The 20,853-nt window shown below is 37.1% G+C and overlaps 1 protein-coding gene across 1 annotated transcript in view; it reads left to right on the top strand.

Moving 5' to 3' along the window:
• LOC143439592 (uncharacterized) overlaps positions 1 to 20,853 on the top strand; it is a 62,744-nt gene that overhangs the window by 15,607 nt on the left and 26,284 nt on the right. Inside the window, exons 5-7 of the mRNA XM_076925930.1 lie at positions 418 to 555; positions 6,940 to 7,001; positions 19,780 to 19,810. Of these exons, the coding sequence (XP_076782045.1) occupies positions 418 to 555; positions 6,940 to 7,001; positions 19,780 to 19,810 (231 nt within the window). The remainder of the gene's footprint in view (positions 1 to 417; positions 556 to 6,939; positions 7,002 to 19,779; positions 19,811 to 20,853) is intronic.

The following is a 20,853-nucleotide window of genomic DNA, read 5'->3' as shown; positions in this document are numbered from 1 at the left end:
ATTGATATATTATATTAATCACACAAATAATATCACTTACTTGACATGAGTATAAATTGCAAGACATCACATTAAGCCATGGAATGAATGGAGAAATCTCCTAAATCTTAATGTACTTCAGATAAATCTTTCTTAGTACCATAGTTGTCCATCAAAGAATACTGACTTGGGAATCCTCCTATGTAATAGAGTAATGGGAAAGAAGCCTACTAGAGTGTTTTCTCTTTTTAGATAACTTTGAAGATAACTTTAGATAGCTTTGAAGATAACTTATAGTGTTGAATACTGGATCTCACACAATAATTATGCCTATTAATAATTTTATACAGTTGAGCAAGCTAATTGGCAAAGTGTATCCAATACTTTTTAAATTTAAATAACTATTAAGGTTTGTGACTGAAGTTATTTTTATTTTAGAAATTCTCTCATGTATGCTGTAAGATGTGACTCGCCAGTTATGGTCAACCTTATTCTTCAAAAAGGTGTTGACATAAATTTTAAAGATTTATTTGGTTGGACTGCTTTACGTTACGCTATTAAAGGTGAACGTAATGTGTAAGTAATTCTAATTAACGTAAGTAATTCTAATTAACGTTAATTGTTTCAAATCATCACACAGATGAGATTTCATTATCACTTTCTGTAGTTTTGAAATGTAAGTGAGTTAGTCCATTTCATCATCTAGAAACCAAGCAAAATGATGAATTATTTAGAAGTAGAAATGGATCCCCAGGTGGGGCAGTCCTTGGATGGCTCTTCCTCCAGTCTCTGCTCCATTTTGTTCCTGTCTTTCTTTTGGACAGGAACATATCTTGGTTAAAAACTTTGAGATGAGTGGGTGACCCCATCCCTTGACTGAGGGCTGTGCCTATCTACTAGAGGTGATCTCAACAAGTTTTATCTCCCTTTTGCTGCACTAAAGTGATCCACATTGGGTCCTGGGAGCCTCTTGCTTCCCTGAAGTCTGAGACTTGCCAGTGGCTACCCCCACTTCCTCATTTGCCACTGCTACATATTTTAATTTGATTTTCTGAACCTGTGTACCTCTTTCTTGTCCCCTCCAGTACCTGATCCTACACCTTGTTTTCCCTCCCCCTCCTTTCTCCCTTCCAGGTTCCCCTTCCCTCCACCTCCTGCAATCATCCTGTTCCCCACCTCTATGCAGGACTGAAGTATCCACACCCTGGTTTTCCTTCCTACCAAGCTCCATATGGTGGGTTGTACATGGGCATTGTGAGCTTTTGGGCTAATATCAACTTACCAGCGAGCACATACCATGTGTGTTCTTTTTACCTCACTCAGGATGATATTTTCTAGTTCCATCTATTTACCTGCAAATTTCATGTAGTCATTGTTTTTAATAGCTGAGTAGTACTCCATTGTGTAAATATACCATGTTTTCTGTATCCATTTTTCTGTTGATGGACATCTGGATTCTTTGCAGCTTCTGGTTATTATAAATAAGGCTGCTACGAACATAGTGGAGTATGTGTCCTTGTGATATGTAGGAGCATCTTTTGGGTATATACCCAGGAGTGGTATAAATAAGTCTTCAGGTAGAACTATTTCCAATTTTCTAAAAAACCACCAGATTGATTTCCAGAGTGGTTTTACCAGCTTGCAGTTCCACCAGCAATGGAGGAGTGGAAGTTCCTCTTTCTCCACATCCTCGCCAGCATCTGCTGTCACCTGCATTTTTGATCTTAGCCATTCTGCTTGGTGTGAGGTGGAATCTCAGGGTTGTTTTGATTTGCATTTCCCTGGTGACTAAGGATATTGAGCATTTCTTTAGGTGTCTCTTGGCCATTCAAGATTCCTCAGTTGATAATTCTTTGTTTAGCTCTGTATTCCATGTTCTAATAGGGTTATTTGGTTCTCTGGAGCCTAATTTCTTGAGTTCTTTATATATATTGGATATTATCCCTTTATCAGGTGTAGGATTGATAAAAATCTTTTCTCAGTCTGTTTGCCTTTTTATTCTATTGATAGTGTCCTTTGGCTTACAGAAGCTTTGCAATTTTATGAGGTCTCATTTGTTAATTGTTGATCTTAGAGCATAAGTCATTGGTGTTCTGTTCAGGAAATTTTCCCCTGTGCCCATGTGCTCGAGGCCCTTTCCCACTTTTTCTTCTATTAGATTCAGCGTATCTGGTTTTATGTGGAGGTCCTTGATCCACTTGGCCTTGAGCTTTGTACACGGAGATAATGGATCAATTTGCATTATTCTATATACTGACCGTCAGAACAACACCATTTGTTGAAAATGCTGTCTTTTTTTCCCATTGGATGGTTTTAGCTTCTTTTTCAAAGATCAAGTGACCATAGATGTGTGGATCCATTTCTGGGTCTTTAGTTCTAGTCCATTGATCTTCCTACCTGTCTCTGTACCAATACCATGTGGTTTCTAATCACTATTGCTCTGTAGTACAGCTTGAGGTCAGGAATCGGTGTTTCCCCCAGAAGTTCCTTTATTGTTGAGAATAGTTTTTTGCTATCCCGAGTTTTTCATTATTTCAATTGAATTTGGAAATTTCTCTATCTCTGTGAAGAATTGAGTTGGGCTTTTGATGAGGATTGCATTGACTCTGTAGATTGGTTTTGGCAAGATGGCCCCATGAGCATGGGAGATCTTTTTATCTTTTGAGGTCTTTTTTGATTTCTTTCTTCAGAGACTTGTACAGATCTTTCACTTGTTTGGTTATAGTCACACCAAGATATATTATATTGTTTATGACTATTGTGAAGGGTGTCATTTCTCTAATTTCTTTCTCAGCTTGTTTATCCTTTGAGTAGAGGAAGGCTACTGATTTGTTTGAGTTGATTTTATATCCAGCGGCTTTGCTGAAGTTGTTTATCAGGTTTAGGAGTTCTCTGGTGAAATTGTTGGGGCCACTTAAGCATACTATCATATCATCTGCAGATAGTGACATTTTGGCTTCTTCCTTTCCAATCTGTGTCCCTTTGACCTCCTTTTGTTGTCTGATTGCTCTGGCTACAACTTTGAGTACTATATTGAATAGATAGGTGGAGAGTGGGCAGCCTTGTCTTGTCCCTGATTTTAATGGGATTGCTTTGAGTGTCTCTCTATTTAGTTTGATGTTAGCTACTGGTTTACTGTATATTGCTTTTATTATGTTTACATAGGGACCTTGAATTTCTGATCTCTCCGATACTTTTAACATGAAAGGTTATTGTATTTTTTTCAAAGGCCTTTTCAGCATCTAATGAAATGATCAGGTGGTTTTTTTCTTTGAGTTTGTTTATCTAGTATATTACACTGATGGATTTCTGTATATTTAGCCATTTCTGCATTCCTGGGCTGAAGCCTACTTGATCATGATGAATGATTGTTTTGATGTACTTTTGGATTTGGTTTGGGAGAATTTTATTGAGTATTTTTCCATCGATATTCATAAAGTAAATTGGTCTGGAGTTCTCTTCCTTTGTTGAGTCTTTGTGTGGTTTAGGTATCAGTGTAACTAACTATGGCTTCATAGAAAGTATTGGGTAGTGTTCCTTCTGTTTCTATTTTGTGGAATAGTTTGAGTAGTATTGGTATCAGGTTTTCTTTGAAGGTCTGATAGAATTCTGTACTAAAACTTTCTGGTTCTGGGCTTCTTTTGGTTGGGAGATTTATAATGATTGCTTCTATTTCCTTAGGGATTATCAGGCTGTTTAGATGGTTTATCTGATCCTAATTTAACTTTGGTATCAGTTATCTGTCCAGAAAACCACCCATTTCATCTAGATATTTTAGTCTTGTTGTGCATAGACTTTTTTAGTAGGATCTGATGATTTTTTGAATGTCCTCAGTGTCTGTTGTTATGGCTCTGTTTTCATTCCTGATTTTGTTAATTTGGATTCTGTCTCTGTTCCCTCTAGTTAGTTTTGCTAAGGGTTTATCTATCTTGTTGATTTTTTTCAAAGAAAGAGCTTTTAGTTTTGTTGATTCTTTGTATAGTTCTTTTTGTTTCTACTTGGTTGAGGTTGATTTCAGCCCTAAATTTGATTATTTCCTGCAGTCTAGTCTTATTTGGTGTATTTGATTCTTTTTGTTCTAGAGCTTTCAGGTATGCTATTAAGTGACTAGTGTATGATCTCTCCAAGTTGTTTTTATAGGCACTCAGGGCTATGAGTTTTTCTCTTAGCACTGCTTTTCTTGTGTCCCACAAGTTTGGATATGTCGTGTCTTCATTTTCATTAATTCTAAAAAGTTTTTTATTTCTTTCTTTATTCTTTTCCCTGACCAAGTTATCACTGAGTAGAGAGTTGTTCAGGTTCCATGTGCATGTGGGCTTTCTGTTGTTTTGTTGTTATTGAAGATCATCCTTAGTCTGTAGTGGTCCAGTAGAATACATTGGATTAATTCAATGTTCTTGTATCTGTTGCAGTTTGTTTTGTTTGGTATATTTTTGAGTACCATGAGGTGCTGAGAAAAAGGTATATTCTTTTGTTTTTTGGAAGAAATGTTCTGTATATATCTGTTAAATCCATTTGGTTCATAATTTCTGTTAGTTTCACTGTGCCTTTGTTTAGTTTCTGTTTCCACGATCTGTCCATTGATGAGAGTTGTGTGTTGAAATCTCCTACTATTATTGTGTGAGATTCAATGTGTACTTTGAGCTTCAGTAATGTTTCTTTTACAAATGTGGGTGCCCTTGCCTTTGAGGCAGAGATGTTTAGAATTGAGAGTTCATTGTGGTTGATTTTTTTGATGAGTATATAGGTTTCTTTCTCATCTTTTTTGATAACTTTTGGTTGAGTGTCTATTTTATCGGTTTTTAGAATGGCTACTCCAGCTTGTTTCTTAGGACCATTTTCTTGAAAAATTGTTTCCAGCCTTTTACTCTGAAGTAGTGTCTGTCTTTGTCACTGAGGTGTGTTTCCTGTATGCAGCAAAAATGCTGGGTTCTGTTTACCTATCCAGTCTGTTATCCTATGTCTTTTTTATTGGACAGTTGAATTCATTGATATTGAGAGATATAAAGTCCAATGATTGTTGCTTCCAGTTATTTTTGTTGTTGAGGTAGAATTATGTTTGTGTGTTTCTCTTCTTTTGTGTTTGTTGTGAGAAGATTAATTTCTTGCTTTTTCTTAGTGTAGTTTCCCTCCTTGGGTTGGAGTTTTCCTTCTATTATCCTATGTAGGGCTGAATTAGTGAAAATATTGCTTAAATTGGTTTTGCCATGGAATGCCTTGGTTTGTCCACCTATTGTAATTGAGAATTTTGCTAGTTATAGTTGCTTGGGCTGGCATTTTTGTTCTCCTAGGGTCTGTATGCCATCTGCCCAAGATTTTCTGGTTTATGGAGTCTCTGTTGAGAAGTCTGGTGAAATTCTGATAGATCTGCCTTTATATGTTACTTGACCTTTTTCCCTTACCACTTTTAATATTCTTTCTTTGTTCTGTGTATTTGGTATTTTAATCATTATGTGATGAGAGGAATTTCTTTTCTAGTCCCATCTGTTTGGTGTTCTGTAGATTTCTTGTATGTTTATGGGCATCTCTTTCTTTAGATTAGGGAAGTTTTCTTTTATAATTTTTTGAAGATGTTTGCAGGACCTTTCAGTTGGGAATCTTTACTCTCTCTACACTTATTATTTTTAGGTTTGGTCTTCTCATCATGTCCTGGATTTCTTGAATGTTTTGAGTTAGGAGTTTTTTGCTTTTTGTATTTTCTTTGACTATTGTGTCAATGTCGTTTATTGTATCTTCTACATCTGATATGCTCTATTCTATCTCTTATATTCTGTTGGTGATGCTTGCATTTGTGACTCCTGCTTTCTTTCCTAGGTTTTCCATTTCCAGGGTTGTCTCCCTTCGTGTTTTCTCTATTATTTCTATTTTCATTTTAGAATCCTGGACAGTTTTGTTCAATTTCTTCACTGGTTTGATTATGTTTTCCTGTATTTCTTTGATAGATTTATGTGTTTTCTCTTTAAGATCTTGTACTTGTTTACCTGCTTTTTCCTGTATTTTTTAAGGCAGTTATTTATGTCCTACTTAAAGTCCTCTATCATCTTCATGAGATGGGAGTTTAGAGCTGAATGTTGCTTTTCAGGTGTGTTGGGGTATCTAGATCTTTCTGTGGTGGGAGAACTGATGTTTCCAAGTAGTATTGGTTTCTGATGTTTATGTTCTTGCACTTGCCTTTTGCCATCTGGTTAGCTCTGGTGTTAACTTGTCTTGCTGTCTCTGCTTGAGCCTTTCCGTCCTGCAAGTCTGTGATCCTGTGAGCCTGTGATTCTGTGAGCCTGTGAGCCTGTTATCCTGGATGTGTCAGAACATCTGGGGGTTAAACTGCATATGGGTGTGGTCTAAGTGGGTGGGGATCCAGAGTATAGGCTCCACTACAGTTGCAGGTGCAAACCAGAAGGAGCATGGGTCTCTGGCTGGGTGGGGTCCCTGAGTTCCCTGGGTTCTCACCTCGTCATATTTTTATATAGCTAAGTCTTCATAGTAACTTGAGCTAAAGTATTACTTTTAGAAGTCTGTTTTATTATAAGAGAAATGGTATCTAGCAATAGCTGTAGGTCATGAAGCATCAACTGTCTCAGTGGTTATACTACTTCCCAATGTGTCAGGATAACTTGGCTGTGAGTTTCTGCATCTGTTCCCACCCCAATGCACTCTCATTCCTTTGTATCTATAAGCCATAATCAACCTTTCCTTCTATCTGTTGCCTTGGCTGTAGTATTTTATTACAACAGAAAAGTAACTAATATAACATGTGCTGCCTTTATTCTTCACTATTTCTTTGTAATTTCCTTATCTATGTAAAAGCTTAATAAAAATATTCTCAAGTTCACAGTTCTGAATACTATACCAACACACCCTGATACCTCCTGAAACACTCTTAATAATTTAGTGTGTATGGCATGGTTTTCATACCAATATTTAAGTAATGATTACATGTACCACATTTTTTTTATATGGCAGGAGGACAATACTTTTGGAGTATAAGTATAACCTGATACAAAGTTTAAGAGAGAGAAATCAAGGTAAGAACTCTTGGTAACTGTATTCCAAAAGTAATGTCAGGGTAAGGAAGTTCTAACTCAAAAATTTTCAAAACTAACTGTAAGTTGTCTTTATTTTTTCTTTCTAGTTTAGAGTTCAGAATTATGAAGAAATTAATTATATGAAAATTTCTATCTTAAACAGCATTATTTGAGGAGAAAATGAACTAATTTTTGCACTTAAAATATTATATGTCCTTGTATATACAAAAAAGGTCCCCCAAATTAGTATATATAATAATAGCCATCACACTGTAGCCAATTGGGCATATTTTGAAATGGGTTTTAATTGTTTACAAGAATATATTGTATCACATAGTTGATTATTATTACTTAGTAATATGTGTCACTAAGCATGAATAATGTTAAAGCATTTTGGTGTTTTCTTTCCTGTATTATTAGTCAAAAAATTCAACTTTCTGTGTTTTCAGACTATTCAATCTACTATTTCTATGGTTTTGTATAATATTTTAAATAGTTGTACATGAATATACTGTTTTTAATCAAACATCTATTTCTTCCACTTCAATTTCTCACATGTAACGTCCATAATTTTCACTTTCCAGTTTCATGTATGTCCTTTTCCTCTTTCAATATCCAATGAGTCCATGTAGTGCTGCTGTACATGCAAGGGTGTGGTACCCTCTACTAGAGATGGGTAGCTTCTCAGAGCCAACATCCATGAGGAAAACTGACTCTTCCTCCAAAAGAAGCCACAAATGCCAATAGTTCTTCAGGTAGGAGTGGAACCTGCATAGGATCAAGTTTGTGATTTTTAAATGTCTCCACTTCAGGTGACTACCTCTTGTGATAATATACAGAAATACTAGGCTGACTAAACGTATATCACATTAAAGCATCATTAATTTTTGCCAGGGAATTAAGTACAGATCCTCATTCTAGGTTGTAATAGCTAGTGCTGTAACCCACTAGCTATTTAAAGCAATTCCATCAAAGTCAGGAATGACACAGGGGTGTCCATTACTCCACGCATTTTTAATATAGTTCTTAAAGAACTAGTAAGTATAATAAAACAAGAAAAAGAAATTAAAAGGATACAAATAGAAAAAGAAAAACTTAAATTGTTCCTATATGAAGACATGATATTATATGCAAAAGATCCCCAAAATTCCACCAGAAAACTTATAGAAGTGATCAACAATTTCAGCAAAATGGTAGGATACAAATATCAACTTAAAAAATCAGTAGCTTTTCTTTTTATTTATTTATTTATTTGATATTTTATTTACATTTGAGATGCCATCCCCTTTCCCCATTCCCTCCCCGCCCCTCCGGGAAAACCCCTATACCACGCACCCTTTTGCCTTTTGCACTTATACACTTTTAAAAAATGCTAATCAAAGTTTTTATAAGTTTGGTAATGCTCAATCAGAAGTGTAACCCAATACCCAACCTAGATATATCAACTATCTTTGACTGGTGGAGACACGTGAACATCTGCCTCCATGTCCCCCTTCTCTTTCTCTCTCTTTCTCTCTCTCATTACCTATCTTTCCCTCTCCTTCTCCTCCTCTCCTTACTCCTTGTCTTCCTCTCAGTACTCCTCCCACCTTAGCTCTTCCTACATATCACCCTTCCTGTTAAAATAAAACTTTTCTCTCAAATTACAATTAGAGCATAATTATGCCAATTTGTACCAGTGAGGTACAAGATATTCCTAATACCCAGTCCATCATTTTGTTGACTAACCAGAACCTCTGTCATCTCTCCTAACTAAAATACTTAGTTCTGAACCTGGCTTTTTCCTTGGCTTAGAATGAATGTCAACTGAAAACCATCCACTCAAATCTTTTCTCTCAAAGTAAATAACCAAGATTGGCTATGAGACTATAAATTTTCAACCCCATCAGAAATCCAGAATGACTGAGTTAAATAAAATTGTGGGAAGCACAAAGTATAGCTTTTAAAACTTAGCCAATTTATAGAGACCTCTGAACACCTGGACACTCCCTATACTACAAAATGTTGGAGCATCTGTTCTTCTGCCTTCTGGCCCAGGATCATCTGACAGACCTTAGTGCTGCAGAATTATTAAGGGTTGATTACTCTGTCTAGGCAGATATAATCAGTCGACTATTCTGCAAGAGTGTCCTTTTCTGGACAGTAATTTGTCTGTAGATTAAAAGAGGCAATTATTGTCTTGTGGCTGTCTCACCACAACTGGAGTAACTCCAAAGATGCTCAATTTCTTCTTAAAATTCAATACAGGAAGCTGTAAGGAGCAGACAGGTCTCTAATCAAAATGAACATTACTACAGAAATGTTTGTAGCGTCAATTCTGTGGACTTCTGACGTTTTGAAAACCAACTATCCATGTAAGGTAATCTGGACTGTTGTCTGTTAACTCCACTCAGCTATTTCTAAATAAAACATAGAAAACACTCTAACAATAAACTCAAAGCCATGAATTTGCTATAGTCCCTTAACTCACAGGCTAACCATCTCAAATCTGTTAAAAAAGTTAAAGAAGGATTGAGTCTAAGCCTTGTATTCCTAAATGTGTTATACAGGTACAATGTCTATGAGAGTCTCAATATTCATCTCACTTTTATATCAATAAGGAGCTCGTACCAATGAAAACCTTAACTTTGAAATCAAAGTAAATTTGTGCCATTTAAGAAGTTATAACTTCATCTTGATAATAATTGTACAGATTTCTACCAATAGGTTATGGCTATGCAATAAATCCTAGCTAATCCTCCCTATTCCCACAAAACCACTACTTTTCCCTAGAAAGATAGCCAAATATTTACCACCTTAGTCCCCAAGCCCAGGAATAGGGGTGCTGACTCTTCATTAGCTTCTTCAAGCTGATTATAGGCATTGAGATATTAGAAGAGGAGTGGGGGTAAGAGTAAATTGATAAGCCTCTGACGCTGTGTCTTCACTGCATCCAGATGGAATTCCTGGACCTCAGAGGTTTGGGCAGGTCTGTTCAGCTTGCTTGATGAGTAGATACACCAAGGCTGTGTATTCTGCAACATATAATTCTCAAGACAAATTTTAGTATCAAGATAATTTTTTTAAGGAGGCTGACATTTTATTAAAGATGTTGGTTCTAACAGCTTTTCTTTTTTCCCCTCTTTTATTGGATCTTTTTAAAAAAAAATGGGCATTATATTTACCTTTCAGATTTTATTCCCTTACCCCACGTCCCCCTCCACCTAGAAACCTCCTATCCCATCCCCCCCTCCTCATGCTTCAATGAGGGTGTGCCCTCAACTACCCCCCTCCCACCTCCCCACCCTCACATTTCTCCCCACTCGGTGTTCATCCTTCATGGGACCAAGAATCTCCTCTCACACCTATGCCCAACAAGGTCATCCTCCCCTACATATATAGCTGGAGTCATGGGTCCCTCCCTATGTGCTCTCAGGCTGGTGGTTTAGACCCTGGGGTGCTCTGGTTGGTTGGTATTGTTGCTCTCCTCATGGGGTCAAAAACCCTTTTTGCTCTTTCAGTCTTCTCTCTAACCTCTCCATTGGGAAACCCTTGATCAGATCAGTGGTTAGCTGTGAGTGTCATCCTCTGAATGTGTCAGTCTTTGTTAGACCTCTAAGGAGACAGCTATATCAGGTTCTTGTCAGCATGCACTTCCAGCCATCCACATCAGTGTCTAGCTTAGGTGAGTGTACATGGGATGGATACCGAGGTGGAATAGTCTCCAGATGGCAATTTTATGAGGTCCCATTTGTGAATACTTGATCTTAGAGCATAAGCCATTGGTGTTCTGTTTAGAAATGTTTCCCCTGTGCCTAGGTATTCAAGGGTCTTCCCACCTTCTCTTCTATTAGTTTCAGTGTATTTGCTTTTATGTGAAGGTCCTTTATCCACTTGGACTTCAGCTTTGTACAAGGAGATAAGTATGGATTGATTTGCATCTTTCTACATTCTGACCTCCAGTTGAACCAGCACCATTTGCTGAAAATGCTGTCCTTTTTCCACTGGATAGTTTTAGCTCCTTTGTCAAAGATCAAGTGAACATAGGTGTGTGGGCTCATTTCTGGATCTTCAATTATATTCCATTGATCTTCCTGCCTGTCTCTGTACCAATACCATACAGTTTTTTTTAAATCACTATTGCTTTATAGTACAGTTAGAGGTCAGGGATGGTGATTCCCCCAGAAGTTCTTTTATTGTTGAGAATAGTTCTCACTATCCTAGGTTTTGTGTTATTCCAAATGAATTTGCAAATTGCTCTTTCTATCTCTATGAAGAATTGATTTGGAATTTTGATGGGCATTGCATTGAATCTATAAATTGCTTTTGGCAAGATGGCCATTTTTACTACATTAATCCTGCCAATCCAGGAGCATGGGAGATCTCTCCATTTTCTGAGATCTTCTATTTCTTTCTTCAGAGACTTGAAGTTCTTGTCATACAGATCTTTTACTTGCTTGGTTAGATTTACTCCAAGATATTTTATATTGTTTGTAACTACTGTGAAGGGTGTCATTTCCCTAATTTCTTTCTCAGCCTGTTTATCCTTTGAATAGAGAAAGGCTACTGATTTATTTGAGTTGATTTTATATCCAGCAACTTTGCTGAAGTTGTTTATCAGGTTTATGAGTTCTCTGGTGGAAATTTTAGGGTCATTTATGTATACTATCATATCATCTGCAAATAGTGATATTTTGACTTCTTTCTTTTCTATTTGTATTCCTTTGACTTCCTTTTGTTGTCTGATTGCCCTGGCTAGGACTTCCAGTACTATATTGAATAGGTAGGGTGAGAGTGGGCAGCCTTGTCTAGTCCCTGATCTTAGTGGGATTGCTTCAAGTTTCTCTCCATTTAGTTTGATGTTGGCTACTGGTTTGCTGTATATTGCTTTTACTATGTTTGGCTACAGGCCTTGAATTCCTGATCTTTCCAAGACTTTTAACAAGAAGGGATGTTGAATTTTGTCAAATGCTTTCTCCGCATCTAGTGAGATGATCATATGGGGTTTTTTTTTAGTTTATTTATGTAGTGGACTACATTGATGGATTTCTGAATATTGAACCATCCCTACATTCCTGGGATAAAGCCTACTTGATCATGATGGATGATTGCTTTGATGTGTTCTTGGATTCAGTTTGTGAGATTTTATTGAGTATTTTTGCATCTATATTCATAAGAGAGATTGGTCTGTAGTTCTCTTTCTTTGTTGGGTCTTTGTGAAGCTTAGGTATGAGCGTAATTGTAGCTTCATAGAACGAATTGGGTATTGTTCCTTCTGTTTCTATTCTGTGGAAAAGTTTGAAGAGAATTGGTATTAGGTCTTCCTGGAAGGTCTGATAGAATTCTGCACTAAAACCATCTGGTCCCGGACTTTTTTTGGTGGGGAGACTTTTAATGACTGCTTCTATTTCTTTAGGGGTTATGGGACTGTTTAGATGGTTTATCTGCTACTGTTTTAACTTTGATACTTGGTATCTGTCTAGAAAATTGTCCATTTCATCCAGATTTTCCAATTTTGTTGAGTATAGGCCTTTGTAGTAGGATCTGATGATTTTAAAAATTTCCTCAGTTTCTGTTGTTATTCTCCCTTTTCAGTTCTGATTTTATTAATTTGAGTACTGTCTCTGTGCCCTTTGGTTAGTCTGGCAAAGTGTTTGTCTATCTTGTTGATTTTCTCAAAGAACCAGCTCCTAGTTTTGTTGATATTTTGTATAATTCTTTCTGTTTCAACTTGGTTGATTTCAGCCCTGAGTTTGATTATTTCCTGCCGTCTACTCCTCTTGGGTATATTAGCTTCTTTTCATTCTAACACTTTCAGGTGTGCTGTCAAGTTTTTAGTGTATGCTCTTTCTAGTTTCTTTTTGTGGGCACTTATAGCTATGAGTTTTCCTCTTAGTACTGCTTTCATGGAGTCCCATAAGTTTTGATATAATGTGTCCTCATTTTCATTAAATTCTAAAAAATTTAATTTCTTTCTTTATTTCTTCCTTGACCAAGTCATCATTGAGTAGAGCATTGTTCAGTTTCCAAGTGTATGTGGGCTTTCCGTTGTTTTTGTCTATATCAAAGATGAGTCTTTGTCCATGGTGGTCTGATAAGGTACAAGGGATTATTTCAATCTTTTTGTATCTGTTGAGGCCTGTTTTGTGACCAATTATATGGTCTATTTTGGAGAAGGTAACATGAGGTGCTGAGAAAAAGGTATATTCTTTTGTTTTAGGATGAAATGTTCTATAGATATCAGTTAGGTTCAATTGGTTCATAACTTCTGTTAGTTTCATTGTGTCTTGGTTTATTTTTTGTTTCCATGATCTGTCTATTGCTGAGAGTGGGGTGTTGAAATCTCCCACTATTATTGTGTGAGGTGCAATGTATGCTTTGAGCCTTAGTAAAGTTTCTTTTATGTATGTGGGTGCCCTTGCATTTGGGGCATAGATGTTCAGAATTGAGAGTTCCTCTTAGTACATTTTTCCTTTCATGAATATGAAGTGTCCTTCTTTATCTTTTTTGATTACTTTTGGTTGAAAATTGATTTTATTTGATATTAGAATCGCTACTCCAGCTTGTTTCTTGGGACCATTTGCTTGGAAGATTGTTTTCCATCCTTTTACTCTGAGGTATTGTCTGTCTTTTTCACAAAGGTGCGTTTCCTGTATGCAGCAAAATGTTGGGTCCTGTTTATGTATCCAGTCTGATAGTTATGTCTTTTTATTGGAGAATTGAGTCTATTGATATTAAGCGATATTAAGGAAAAATGAATATTGCTTCATGTTATTTTTGCTATTGGCAGTGGAGTTATGTTTGTGTAGCTATCTTCTTTTAGGGTTGTTGGAAGATTACTTTCTTGCTTTTTCTAGGTTGTAGTTTTCTTCCTTGTGTTGGAGTTTTCCACCAATTATCCTTTGAAGTGCTGGATTTGTGGTAAGATATTGTGTAAATTTGGTTTTGTCATGGAATAATTTGGTTTCTTCATCAATATTGATTTAGAGTTTTGCTGGGTATAGTAGTCTGGGTTGGCATTTGTGTCCTCTTAGGGTCTGTATGATATCAGTCCTGGATCTTCTGGCTTTTATAGTCTCTGGTGAGAAGTGTGGTATAATTCTTATAGGTCTGCCTTTATATGTTACTTTACCTTTTTCCCTTACTGCTTTTTGTATTTTTTCTTTGTTTTGTACATTTGATGTTTTGATTATTATGTGGCAGGAGGTATTTCTTTTCTGGTCGAAACTATTTGGAGTTCTGTAGGCTTCTTGTATATTTATGGACATCTCCTTCTGTAGGTTATGAAAGTTTTCCTCTATAATTTTGTTGAAGATATTTACTGGTCCTTTAAGTTGGGATTCTTCCCCCTCATCTATACCTATTATCCTTAGGTTTGGCCTTCTCATTGTGTCTTGGATTTCCTGGATGTTTTGGGTTAGTTGCTTTTTGTATTTTGCATTTTCTTTGACAGTTGTTTCAATGTTTTCCATGGTATCTTCTGCACATGAGATTCTCTCTTCTATCTCTGTATTCTGTTGGTGATACTTGTGTCTATGATTCCTGATCTTTTTCCTAGGTTTTCTATCTCTAGGGTATTGTCCCTTTGTGATTTCTTTATTGTTTCTACTTCCATTTTTAGATCTTGGATGGTTTTGTTTAATTCCTTCACCTGTTTGGTTGTGTTTTCTTGCAATTCTTTAAAGGATTTTTGTGCTTCCTCTTTAAGGTCTTCTACCTGTCTACCTGTGTTCTCCTTAAATTCTTTGAGTGTGTTATTTATGTCCTTCTTAAAGTCTTCTATCATCATCATGAGAAGTGATTTTAATTCTGAATCCTGCTTTTCCAGTGTGATGGGGTGTCCTGGGCTTGCTATGATGGGGGAACTGGGTTCTGATGATGCCATGTAACTTTGGATTCTGTTGCTTATGTTCTTGCACTTGCCTTTCGCCATCTGGTTAACTCTAGTGCTACTTGTACTCACTGTCTCTGACTGAGGCCTGCCTTTCCAGTTATCTTGTTTGTGTCTGATCTCCTTGGGGTCCAGATGTCTCTGTGATCTTTTAATCCTGAGCTCCAGCTGTTCTGGGTGCAGTGTCTCCTCTAGGATGTCTCAGGATAAGGTGTCCACTGCTCTGAGTGCAGTGTCTCCTCTAGCATGTCTCAGGATAAGATGTCCACTGCTCTGAGTGCCATGGGTCTTCTAGGATGTCTCGGGATATGTTGTCTTTTGCTCTGAGTTAAGTTATTCCTCTGCCGCTGTGGTTCAGTGGACCCTCTATGATGTCTCAGGATCTGGTGTCCACACTGTAGCAGACCAGGCAGGGGTCCGCTCCAGGCCTCAGATCTGGGGAGGTGTGAAGGGAGTGGTATTCTGCTACTCTGGATTCAGTGGGCCCTCTAGGATGTCTCGGGATCTGGTGTCCACACTGTAGCAGACCAGGCAGGGGTCTGCTCCAGGCCTCAGATCCAGGGAAGTGGCTTGAAGGGAGTGGTATTCTGCTACTCTGGGTTCAGTGGGCCCTCTAGGATGTCTTGGGAAGGATCTGTTGTCCACACAGGAGCAGCCTAGGAAGGGGTCTGCACAAGGCTTCAGATCCGGGAAGGGGGTGGAAGGGGAGTGATATTCTGCAGGGGCTGGGTTTGGGTGTCTGCTGGAATCTGAGTGCTCCCCGCACCCAGCTATGGGCTTAGGGCAGTGTGGGGGTGTTCTTACCTACAGCTCTGGGTCCAGTGGGCCCTCTAGGATGTCTCAGGAGGGATCTGGTGTCCACACAGGAACAGCCCAGGCAGGGGTCCATGCTAGGCCTCAGATCAGGGAGAGGGGTGGAAGGGGAGTGGTATTCCACAGGGGTGGGGTTTGGGTGTCTTCTAGAATCTGAGCGCTCCCTGCACCCAACTATGGGCATATGGCAGTGTGGGGGTGTTCTTACCTACAGCTCTGGGTTCAGTGGACCCTCCAGGATGTCTTGGGAGGGATCTGGAGTCTACACAGGAAAAGCCCAGGTGGGGGTCTGCACCAGGCCTCAGATCCGGGAAAGGGCCCGTAGCTTTTCTCTATGCCAACATCGAAACACTCCGAGAAAAAAAAACATGGAAACACTCTCATTCACAATAGCCTCAAGTTAGAGACCATCCTGGTCTAGAGAGTGAGAAACCATGGCTACACAGAGAAACCCTGTCTCGAAAAAACCAAACCAAACCAAACCAAACCAAACCAAACCAAACCAACCCCCCCAACCCAATAGCCTCAAAAAACCTGAAGTATCTAGGAATAAACCAAAATTAACCAAATTAAATCTTTCTTCAAAGATTTAATGTTTTCATTGGAAAGGTCATTGGAAAGGTAAAAGACCTTTCCAATGAAAACATTAAATCTTTGAAGAAAGTTTGAGGAAGAAACTAAAAAATGGAAAGCCATTTTATGCTGTTGTTTTGATATAATTAGTATTGTGAAATTGGCCATTCCAATCTAAAGCAATTTTCAGATTCGACACAATCCCAGTAAAATTCCCATCTCATTCTTCCAATAAAAACCCTAATATCCATATTGAACCACAAAAGGCCCAGATAGCCAAACTAATCCTGATTCAAGCTTTTAAAATATATATTTAGGAAAATCTTGCCTATAGTTTTAGGTAGAATAGAATGGACCAAGACACATATAAGGGAAAACCCACCAGAATTACAACAGCTGATTTTGCAGTGGAAACTTTAATAGCTAGAAGAGCCTCGAGCAGTGCATACCAAGACCTGAAAGGCCTTGGATGCCAACATAGATTACTGTGCCCAGCAAAACTATCTACCACACTTGAAAGAGAATGAGAAATTTTCTACGATACAAACAGGCTAAATATTTTATGCCCACCAAATCAACTTTCTACAGGAGAGTGGAAACAATACTTCAGAGTCAAGAGAGAGATGCACATAGCCACGAGAATATAGAAATAAAACAAATGAAACTCATGGAGATTAAACACTCATCACTGACTGAGGAACAAATCAAAGTAAAAATCACGATAAATGTAAAAAATATCTTGAACTAAATGAAAATGAAAGCATAATGAAACCAAGCCTCTAGGACACCCTGAAAGCAGTATTATAAGGGAAATTCATAGATGTGGGTGCCTACCGTCAAAAAATCAGAGTACAAATAAACAACTTAATGGTGCAACTCTAGAATTTGAAAAACCCAAAAGAAACCAAACTCAGGTCTAGTAGACTCCAAAAAATAATAAAAATTAGTCCCAAGTGGCAGTCTGCCCAGGTTCCCGAGGTTAGCTGCTGCCACTGTTCACATTTCCCAAACCATCCATCCACGCCCTGTAGCTAGCCTGCCAAAGCTGGCTGCTGCTGGCTTTAATCTCTAGCCCTATAAAATGAAAACCTCAGAGGCTTGTAATTTACCAGCCAGATTTATAACAGTAAATCCTCAACCCCCCAAATGCCCACACAAAGAACTCAAAACTCAATTGATATAGATACAAGCTGCACACGTAGATTGGACAAATGTGCCTTATATTACTCAATCATCTATCTGTAAAATTCTCAATTACTTATGGCTCCTAGCACCACATGGTTCTGGCTCATTATCCTCTCCTTCATGTACCATCTTGTTTCTCCGTCTCCGTCTGTTTCCATTTCTCTGTCTTTGTCTCTTTTTCTCCACTCTCTAAAACTTTCCATCCACCTTCCTTTTTCACTGCCCAATCATAGGCCTTAACTGAATAATACGATTTCACCTGACCTCACCTGCGTATAGGCACCCCTATTGAGGGGACAGAAAAAACAGACAACAATCCACATTTCCCCCTTTTTGTCCAATTAAAAGGCTCTTTTCTCTCAGATATAAATTCAGCACAACTCTTATCATTCTGTAATTTATAAAGTATAAGATACACCTAACACCCAGTCCATCATTTTTGTCAATTAAATAAAGCACTCTACCATCTATCTTAACTTAAAAAGGCTTATAATTCTATACTTATAATTATTATAATTATTATAATAATTAATAATAAATTTATTTATTTATTATATTAATTTATTTATTATAATTAATATAAATTCTTATAATTCTATAATGTTATGTCCTGATTTAGTTTGTATACTATCTGAAAACATATATATGTATGTTATGTATGTATATATACATATATATGTTTCACATATATAAATAATATGTTTTATATATATTTATAATGTATATATGTATATATATATTATATATATATATTCTCTCAATGCTGAATAGCTTGGGTTGGCTAAGGGACTATGGTTAGTCTTTTATCCTGCCAGAATTCAGAGAGTTACATAAAATTTACCTGAAAATATAGGAAGTACTAACATAGCTTCCAAAACTGAAACAAATTGTAGAGACAACTATCTACCTACACATTCCCTTGTTTCTCAACATGTCAGAGCATCAGTGTGTGGCTGTTTGGCCCAGGATAAACTGACAGACATTTGTAACACAGAATTATGAAGGGTTGATTACCCTGTCTTGGTAGAGACTATCTGTATAGTGTGTTCTTTTTTCTGGATAGTATTTTTGTCTGTAGATGAATAGGCAATGGTTGCCCAGTGGCTACTTTGCCATGATGTACAACCTCACCTGGAGGTATAGATGTTCAGTTTCATTTTGAATCCAAGAATGGAATGCTGTCAGGAGCAGATATGTCTTAGCAACAACTGGTTAAATAACATTAAATATCATATTCTGTGGATTTCTGACACTTTTGAAAACTATCTATGTAAACTAATCTGGACTGTTGTCCTTTAACTACTCTCAGCTATTTCTAATTAAAATATCTTGAAAAAACCCTAACAATAAACCCAGAGCCAAGACTTTGCTATCTGACCCTTAACTCATATGCTTAATTATCTAAAATCAATTTGTTATGGCAGTTATAGAAGACCTGGGTATAAGCTTTGTATTCTTAAATTTTTGTATCAATAGAAGAACTTCACAACAATGAAAAACTTAAATCAGTATCAAAATAAATTCTGTACCGAAGTTAGAAATTATAATTTCAACTTTGTAACAAAGATTTCTACCAAATAATATTACGGCCACACAATCAATTCTAGCTATTTCCTCCCTGTTCAAATTATGACCATTTCTAAATTCCCTAGAAAGACAACCTAGAATAACAGCCTCTAGTCCCGCAAACCAAGGTAATCTGGACAACAACTCTTTATAACTTCTTCCTGCTGAATTAGGGCATTGAGATATCTTTGAGGCGGGGAAGGTAGGTCAAATGGGAGAGTTGGTTAGGCATTAAGAAGGCAATGCCAACAATTGTTATTAGTCTCTGATGTCTATGTTCTGATTGGCTCTGCCTGAAAATCCATAACATCACGAGTTCAAGCAGGTCAGTTCAGCATGTCTGACAATGAATCTCACCAAAGCTGTACATTCTGCAATATACAAATCTCAAAACAAAATTTAAGTACCATCAAGATATCTTAGAATTATTCCTTGTGTAGTTAGTTTAGAAAATTAAGCTGTTTGCATGACACTGCCAGTTTATGGAAAGAAACTTATTCTGCTAATGGCACCATGCTCTGACAGTCTGTTGTACTCAGCTATGATTGTGGTTGTGATACATGGCAATCTATTATAAGGCATCACATTGTGACATATTCCATTTTTTTGTATACAGTAATGACAAGGAGAAATAACCTTTAATATATCACTTGCTTATAAGTAATATAACTCATATTGATGGTAGAATATTCTCATGCTTAATATTGCACTTTTAATACTTAACAGTATTATTTTATCCACACAAGGTAACTTGTGTCTTTTCTTTGTTAGCATTTCAGAGTTCTGAAAACTCTTCAGTCAGGTAAGACTTGTGAATTTAAGAAATAATGTCAACTGATTATAGAATGGGATGAAAGGAAATTTTGTACTTCTGTACTTAGTCTTTAATTCCGTATTGTAAGTTTAAAACATGTCCTTTATTATAGTTATTGACACATTTATGCAAAATGACCTGTGCTATTATGACATTTCTTTTACTTAAGCAACCACCATTCAGAGTCTGATTAACTGTTTTATCAAGTCATGATTAACAAGTATTCAGCCCATTATGTAGATGTCAGACTACCTCATTCTATAACGAATTATCTTGTTTCTCTTCATAGACTGAAAAGCTCCTCTATAGCACAGGGGCAAGAAAATAGATACATAGAAAATCAATTCAGAAAATCAATTATGATTTTATGTTAAATATGCCTTAGAGTGTGCCTAAGAAACACAGTTATAATCCAAGAATGTATCTTAATGCTTAAAAAAAAAACTGTTTAAAAAGTATCTTTTATTGCACCAAAGGTTTTTGGGGCAGATTTCACTTAAGCATGCCTATGAAGTCACATGTGATATATAACAATATGGAGAAATATTGTGTGAAGAATGCTTTCCTGGAAGTGCAGAGTGACTGCATGTGCAGTGTGCATCTAGATCGAGGAGATTTAAACTTAACACACTAATTTCTCAGTTAGCCTTTTTTTTGAAAAAATTTATCTGAGACTAGGAAAATAGTTGTCTTTTCTTTTTTCTACAACTGCACTCTTTTCTGATTTCATACTTCCCTTCCTTTTTTTGTTTATTTTTGAGACAGGGTTTCTCTGTGTAGCCCTGGCTGTCCTGGAACTCACTGTGAGACCTGGCTGGCCTCAAACCCACAGAGATCCACCTGCCTCTGCCTCCTGAGTGTTGGGATTATAGGTGTGCACCACCACTGCCTCACTTATTTTTTCTTTGGTTCATGACTCCTTTTCATGCTCATAGAGGGAAAAAAGCATGAGGATTTCAAGATTCTAAGTATCCTTTGGAAACTAACAAACTGGCTCCAGCTCATCAACCTGAGCTTTTATCATACACTGA

Source organism: Arvicanthis niloticus, chromosome 27 (genome assembly GCF_011762505.2).
Source record: "Arvicanthis niloticus isolate mArvNil1 chromosome 27, mArvNil1.pat.X, whole genome shotgun sequence".
Lineage (NCBI taxonomy): Eukaryota > Metazoa > Chordata > Mammalia > Rodentia > Muridae > Arvicanthis > Arvicanthis niloticus.
The sequence above is the reverse complement of the archived record's forward strand: the minus strand, read 5'-3'. Positions and strand labels throughout refer to the sequence as shown.